Source organism: Chelonoidis abingdonii, chromosome 25 (genome assembly GCF_003597395.2).
Source record: "Chelonoidis abingdonii isolate Lonesome George chromosome 25, CheloAbing_2.0, whole genome shotgun sequence".
Classification (NCBI taxonomy): domain Eukaryota; kingdom Metazoa; phylum Chordata; order Testudines; family Testudinidae; genus Chelonoidis; species Chelonoidis abingdonii.
The window spans coordinates 7,330,780-7,339,075 of record NC_133793.1 but is presented as its reverse complement, the minus strand read 5'-3'; the positions used below and the strand labels follow the sequence as shown (position 1 = coordinate 7,339,075).

Sequence of the window (8,296 nt, the reverse complement as noted above, 5' to 3'; positions counted from 1 at the left end):
TAACTCAAATGCCACTCCTCAGGAAAAACAAGACAGAGCCAAGAGAACGGTTCCAAAGGAGATTTAATTTCTGAACTGATGAGTTACAGACACTGGCATCACAATCTAAAAGTTGACAGATTCTTTATTCAGAACATATATACTCTGCATGGCTGGCCGGCAGGAGAGAGACAGCCAGCAGACCAGCTGCACACAGGGTATAACTGGGTTAACTTTAACAGAAGAGTTTCATTCCCACAACATGTGCACAGAGGGTGATGCATGGTTAGCTCTGCTGTCAGAGGGACTCAGTGTCACCAGCAGTAGATCAAGGCCTGGCCTCCGGTTTGCCACTGTGGTGCTCGGGTGGTGTGTATTTCCCTTCCTTTATCAACTGCTTCTTCTGCGCAAGAATTGTCTTCAGACGCATTATCTGCCAAAGACAAATGAGTTAAAGAATACAGATTGTGTAGCAGGAAAAGAGGTCACTAGAGAAGCAGTGGGAATAGTGAAGACTCCTTCAAAGCCTCACAGGTCGGGATAGGGGTTCTCAAACTTTTGTACTGGTGACCCCTTTCACATAGCAAGCCTCTGAGTGCAACCCCCCCTTATCAATTAAAAATACTTTTTAATGTATTTAACACCATTATAAATGCTGGAGGCAAAGCAGGGTTTGGGATGGAGGCTGACAGCTCGCGACTCCCCACGTAATAGCCTCGAGACCCCGAGGGGTCCTGACCCCCAGTTTGAGAACTCCTACACTAGGACATTCTAGTTACAAGGTACAAACAGTATTACCACATCCCCTCCCAATAGAGTATAACTGCAATGAGAATCTATATAACAATGTGTGCATTGCTCCACTGAATAGAATGGAAAACTAGAACAAATGTAGCTGTGTATCCCAACAGTGGCTGCAGCACCAAACACATGCATAAACATTCCATGGGTTACAGATTGTTATATTTTACTATCTGTCTTTTAATAGACATTATCAGAATTTTAAAAATCTTTCCACCGTCATTTGAAACCACTCCCAGGAAAAACTTTAAACTAGAATTTGTTTCCTTATCCTCTTTATTTCCATCCCCTCCATCAGAGACACACACACACACACACACACACACGTTATTACGGACGAAGAGCTGCATATAGTGTTTTAGGAGCATTGAGGGTTTTTTTTGTTATTAAAAAAAAAGAAAAACCAATAACAAAAATGACAAAAATTACAAACAAGTATGTAAAGTGAGCCACAGCATGGGTGATATTTGAGTAACCCAGCATATTTTGTATTCCAATGAAAACTGCATCCTAACAGACTTCTCCATGAATGGAGTCACTAATATGCCTAAGTACAAGGCACCATGCGCGCAGTTGCGTCCACTAGAGAAAGTCTTGCCTTTACACTGTAAACCTTCAGGACAAGAATGGTCTTTTCTATGTTTGTACAACACCTAGCACGATGGGGCTCCAGTCCCAACTGGGGTCTTTCAGCTACCATATGATAAACATTTATTACTAAGAATCACATGGTTTGAGTCAAGATACAACTTTCATAGAAACCACAGGGTAAATTTAGAGTTGAGAGTTCACCCCACAGCCTTTAACATCATGTTTACAATGCTCTGAATAAATAACAACACTAACCTTCCTTCCACCTTACTCCTCCTCCTGAAGTCCCTTTCTGCCCTGTGTCCCCAATAACTTGTCAGTGATGGCCCCGTTACACATAAGCTGCCCTTGTAAACTTATCTGTCACTGTGTTTCCATAAGATCAGAGAGAATTAACCTTACCTAAGCAGCTTCAGCGTTGTAAGGGCTCATGTTCGTAAACAGTTTTGAAAATGTACAGTGCTACATAACCACTAAATATCCTCCGAGGGAAACTATTTTTATAACATATCCTCAGTTACCTGTTACTAACTGATGTGTGTATCATCTTAATGGACAACATTTGTGTTTATAACCACTCCAGCTACAAGCACATTGCAACTACAGTAGGATTAGAGATCTTGCAGTCAGGAAACATGGAAACAGAAAGACAAACTGGGAAATATAACTCAGAATGGCCTGATATCCCTTGTTATTACAGTCCTTGGCATCTTTTTAAGAAGGCAGGTCTACCCATCAAAGATCTCAAATCCATGTTTTCCTTATTGAATCATGGATTACTGCATTGGGGAGCAGGAAGTTGAATGAATCACAGCTGAAGTTCTTGGAAAGTAGACAGCATGCTGCAATGTTCCCCAAGCTCTGGGGCTCAGTTAGCCAAGACAGGCATGTCACCTGACATACTGGGTTTCCTGCTGAGTTGACCAATCTGTTGCCTCAGCATAAAAGAATTGAAGGGAGTATTTTTTGAGAGAGTCAGGTTTATTAATAAACACAAACGCTGCCAAGGTTTGAAGAGTTCCATGTCTGAATTTAACAACAAGGTTATTTGCTCAGACTCTACAATGTACTCATCCCAACAATAACCAGGCACTGACTAGGAACAAAATCTCCAAGAAAAAAAAAGTGTTTTGAGAGTCAGACATAGGACTAATCCACTGATGATATTCTGCCCTCCTTTCTCTACAGAATACTAGATTTCTCACTGCATCCTAACCATGCATTTCTATGGTCGAATTCTGCTCTCAGGCTCCCACTGAAGTCACTAGGAATCTCAAAAGTTTATCTGGAGGCAGAAGTTGGGACCTAGGGGTTAGTGACAGGTGTACGGTTACTGCTCTTTGTACTGGACTGAAAATTTTGCATAGCTCTATTATTCATCCCAGTGTTCACAGTGTGTGTAATATACATTCCCTCTACCTCCCTCCCTCCCCTGCTCATAACTAGCTCATTTCTTCTTACCGTTTTGTGCCTATTAATACACTCTTGGAAGTCTTCATATTCTAGTCTGCATTCCTTGCGTGCACGAATCTGCCCAAGGTCACTGGCACACTCAATCCATTCCTTCTCAAAGGCATGGCACAGAGCTGCCCGCTTGTAGGGCTGCTCTGAGCTTTGATGCAGCATCCATTTGTCCAAATTGAGTCCCAGCTGATCTTGGAGATTCCAAAATGGCATGGCTGAGCAGGAAGTGAGGAGGGAGATAAAGAATGGCAGTTATAAGACTAGTCTAGAGATTTAGCTCAGTAAAACAGAAGCATATGAAAGCAGATATTTCAAATAAGGCTTTTTAGTGCACGATTTAATACTTTTTCCAAGTGATTCATTTAAGTTTTATTTTCACAAGAGCAGAAGCAAGAGTTAAACATTCATCCAACATATAGTATTTATTCTTTTGCAGGAGGACAGGTAGAGATAATATAAGCTAACTTCTTTAGCATCTGAACAAAGAGAAAATATTCTGGAATCACTTTTTAAAACAACAAAAATATCCACTCAATGGCATTTCTATGGATGCCTCCTGTTGCACACAAGATTCATTCATAATAAAATGCATTGATAAAATAGTACTTAACACCAGACTCAGTTAAAGTAATACATGGACCTGTTTATATACACACACATATGCATGTACTCGCAGATATTTTTTTATATATACAGACCTTTTGATTGTATGATCTTGGAGGTTATAATTCGCAAGCCCTTGTAAATCTCTTCATTCTCCTTGTCTCTGACCTCCCAACTAACATAGGCAGGCCAAAGGGTAATTGCACTCAGAAGCGTTGGATGAGTTAAAAGTACTTTATGATTGCATTTTTGCAACAGATCTCCATGAATTTTCAACATCTTTTTTATATGCGACATGTAGGAAGTTGGTACATGTTCTTAGGTTTCCATGATCTTTAACAATTGTGATACTGTACCGTGTGGCTCAGGTCTGTAAGATAAGCCCCGTGTTCTTACCCAGTTTTTCTACTCAGACTAAGCTTCCACTAAAGTCACAGGGGATTTAACCCAATAACGATTGCTGGATTTGGCCCCAGGTGTGCATTCTATGTTTATTTGCACTATTGGCTATTCAGGAAAGAGAGACCGTACTATAGACAGTCTAAATTTTATAATACACTGTCAATAACAGTACAGCTACAGAGAACACAGCCACAATTTTAATGCTTTATTTCTTACAGTAGGGCTGTGGAACTACTAGAATGAGACATTAATGCTAAGTATCAAATGTGGAATTTTTAATCTGCATTTTCACCAACAAAGCAGTAAATCACTTCTTTAAAATGTATAATTAATATGATAGTCATCTACTTTATGTCTCAAATTTAGATTTTGTTAAAAAAAAATAAAAATCTATTAATGTTTTCAGTATATTTACAAATATGTTTTAATTGAAATTTCAACACCTAACAATGTGGTTGGTGCAGTATGAGACCCAAAAATAAAAAATGATCCCTGCCATAGAAAGCTTATGGTCCAAGGCATGGTCTATATTAGAAACTTTTGCCAGTCTAGAATATTGCTTGAGGTATGATTCTTTTTATGACATTTGCATACTGGCAAAAGCCCTAGTGTAGATACAATTATGCTGGCACAAAAGTGCTTTTGCTTATATAGCTTATATGGTGTAGTAGGTAGTGCACTGAACTGGGACTCAGGAGACCCAGGTTCTATGGTCTCTTCTGACCCTGGCCTGCCGGGTGACCTTGGGCAAGTCACTTCTGTACCTCAGTTTCCCCATGTGTAAATCAGAGATATTTAAAACTTACCTCCTTTATAAAGCATCTTGAGATATAACAATGAAAAGTGCTGTATAAGAGCTACCTATTATGATAAGATATACAACCAAAAGTGCTCTTACCTGTAAATACTGTATCTACACTAGGAGAGTTTGCCAGTATAGCTATACCAGCAAACCATTTTCAGTCTACCCAAGGCCTAAAATTCTAATCCTACTAACACTTATGCATTCATTGACTTCTACAGAATTTCTGGTAAAACTCTTGTACTTTTTACTGGTGTGAATTCACTATCAAGCATGGAGGCAAAACTGACCTAAGGCCGCACACCAGTAACAATGGACATAAGAAAAACACACATGCCAAAGGTATGGCAAAATATTAAACTCTTCATCTCTTACTCTGAAGGTGACAGAACTGCAGCATGAGAAATTGCAACTATCTACCACATAGTTAAACATGGCCTTAGTTACAACAGCATGCACTGTGGCAATAAGCTTGCTAGTGAAATGTTTCATGATTCAAATATTGTTAACAGTCTTGTGAAAGGATCAAGGCAGAGCTATTGATGACCAATGTTTTGGCCCCAAAGTCCATGAGGAATTGTTTACTGGATTTATTACCAGTGCCAACACAACAGCCCATATACTTCTCTGTAGCAACTGATGCCTCAAATAAAAGGAAAAGAAAGATGTTTCCAATGTGCTTGGGATACTTTATCACATCAAATGGTGTTCAATGCAACTTGCTTGATTTTTATGAAGACAGTGATGAATGCCACTTGCAGATTTATCATGCCATTAAAAACTGCCTAGAGAAACACCAGCTTAACATTAATTGTATTACTGTGTACGTGGCTAATAATACACCAAGCTCTGTTTGCCATAGTTCACAGATGCATCCGTTATTGCTGAAAATGACTGCATTCTGAAGGCAAACTACCTTGCACACATAACCCACGATACCTGCAAACATGCTAGCAATCTGCTGTTAGTTGATGTAGAAATGATTGTGTTGGAAATTTACAGCCACCTTTTTGTGCCTGCAAAGTGCAGAGAAGAACGTAAAGGTTTTTTCTGAGTTTACTGAAACTGAACGGAAGGAAGTACTTGAGACATGTGAGTAGAAGATAGTTATCCCTTAATCCAGCAGTTGACCACCTTCTGAGAAACTAGCCTGCAATTAAGGCCTGTTTCAAGTCACTAGGTGATGCTTGCCCAGTAACTTCAAATAAAATTTTCACTGAAGATAGTGTGTATACCTGCATTGTGGAAATTTACAGGTGTTCTCTCCCTGCCCCCAAGTGTGGCTTGTGTCGACAAGCTTGTGAGGCATTTGGAAGAATCAAAGCTCTGCATTACTGATGTGTACACAAAGACGTACCATTTTAAGATGAAGTATCTAAATTGTAAAGAAGATTTTTTTTAGATTCCACATCAAACTGATGGAAAACCACGACCAGAACAAAAAGCAAGACTCCATTAAGTTTTATGACTATGTTTTTGTATATTGATAACTAGTTTGATTTCTCTTCAGATAATGTAATGACAACTCTGAAGCCCACTGAGCTCTACGAGAAGCTTAGGGCTTGTCTATACTGGCACTTTACAGTGCTGCAACTGTCTTCCTCGAGGTGTGAAAAAGACACCCTGCTGAGCGCAAGTGTCAGCGCTGTAAAGCACCAGTGTAGACAGTGCACGAGTGCTGCTAGCTATGCCCCTCGTGGAGGTGGTTTTTTTAGGGTGCAGGGAGAGCTTTCTTCCAGCACTCTGCCACGACTACACAAGCCACGTTAAAGTGCTGCCATGGCAGTGCTTTAGCATTGCCGGTGTAGACAAGCCCTTAGTTTCTCAGACTTTATGAACGTAATGGAAGCACTCAAAACAATGGAAATCATAAACACAGATCAGCTGCGTGAGTTCTGTACCAGTTGAGATGTGACTGAAATATCAAGACATTACATTTCCAAATCTGTCAGCAAAAAATGGATATGCTTCAGAAATACGGAAACAAAATCTGAAAAACCCTTGTTCCCAACTGTCTTTTGCACCAGAAGCAAAGGCCCTTGTAGACATAATTTTGTTCCTTAATGGGAAATAAATGGTTTGACAAACAGAACAGATGCAAGGTAGATTTAATTAAAATCAAACTCAATATGTGGATAAACTTCGTTATCCTGCAAAGATTTCTTCATCTCTGAACAACTGGATCAGAAGTTGCTGAGTGCTGCAAAAAGCAGCAAGAAATACCACTAGCGAATGCAAGCAAGCACTGCTCATTATCTATAACCGTAACAACCCAAAAGCTACAACCAACTCTAGTTTCACGGGCTGCCCTCCCCGAAAATGCAGCAACACTTCTCCACAACAGACGGGGTGGGGGGGGGGTTGAAGGAGGGAACTAAGAAAACGGTGTGGCGAAAACCCCTGGGTCAACCCCCTCCACGCACCCCTGGGGTCGGAGCAGGAGCTGGGGCAACCCGTGAGGCGACCCCCTGGCTCCCCCCTTCCCCTGCTGGGGGGGGCGCAGGGCGGGGCCTGCAGCGCCCGGGCACCGCCCCCCAACACACCGCGGGGGTGGGAGGGAGAGCCGGAGTCTGGCCGCGCAGCGCGAGGGCCAAGTCCCCCACAACTCGGGGAGCAAAGGAGAGATGACGCTTCCCGCGAGCCCGTCACCCCGGAACAAACCCAGGAGCTTCACCTGCGACCCGCCGCTACACCCTCCTCCTGCGTCCTCTCGGGGGCTTTTACGACACCCACTGCCGTAAACCGCTCCCTTCGCACGCCACCTGCGCTGTGTTTTACGGCTCGGAGTCACCTCACAGGGAAGGAATCATAGAAAAATAAAGAGAGAGCGTCTCTTGCGAACAGGAGGGGAGCGCGTCGTCTCCTCAGTAGACCTCCAGCGCCACCTGCAGGCTGAGGGTGACAGTTCCCCAGGGTCTCCTGCAGACTAAAAGGATGACAGTGCCCTGGTGGCCCCTGCAAGCTGGGGGGAGTAATGAGTGATCCACACCCTCAGCCCTCTGTGGCTTTGTGGGGTATCATATTTGTCCCACCCCCCAGTGGTCAGATGGGATGATGTAATGATTCCTTAGACCTCGGGTCCTTCCTGAAATCATATAAGTGGATCCAGAAAATATCTAGCTCCCAGCTCACTGCTTTCTGTTTCCAACCTCTGAATCCCCTGTGGTTTTATTCCAGACCTCTGGGCACACAGTACTCCATTGTCAGTCTGTGTGAGTTTTGTTGAACGTGATAGTTCTTAGCAATGTCCAAAACCCTGGTAATTGTCAAGTTCATGGCTGATCTCATTTCTGTTTGATACTCCTGGAGCCCCTTCTGAGAGCAGTGATTAATCCTCAGGAAAGATCCTGCACCTTGATAAATCATTATTGCTTAAACATAAAAACAGCCAGTGGAATGTTGTAGTTGCTGTTTAGCAAGGCATCAGCATTGATCTCCAATTTTAAACTATGGAAGCGTTTCCTGTTTTGAGACTCAGATGGGGCTCCCCCATCGCTCAAGCCATGTGGGCTTGGGGAAGAAAGATTCCGGAATAAACCAACTCCAGGGCCCAGAGCAACTCTCAAGTCAGCCTGAGCAGACATGGAAGCCGCCTCAGTGGGTACTGCTGCATAGAGAGGGTAATAGGGAAAGATAGAACTCAGCCAGGGTTAA

The 8,296-nt window shown here is 42.4% G+C and overlaps 1 protein-coding gene across 1 annotated transcript; it reads right to left on the bottom strand.

Annotated features, from left to right (window-relative positions):
* Positions 1-221: 221 nt before the first annotated feature.
* NDUFS5 (NADH:ubiquinone oxidoreductase subunit S5) lies at positions 222-7,405 on the bottom strand. The gene is made up of 3 exons (XM_032789631.2): positions 7,317-7,405; positions 2,833-3,050; positions 222-412 (listed from the first exon to the last, which is right to left on the bottom strand). The coding sequence occupies exons 2-3, from the start codon at positions 3,046-3,048 to the stop codon at positions 308-310; spliced, it is 321 nt and encodes a 106-aa protein (XP_032645522.1). The 5' UTR covers positions 3,049-3,050; positions 7,317-7,405; the 3' UTR covers positions 222-307.
* Positions 7,406-8,296: the final 891 nt, after the last annotated feature.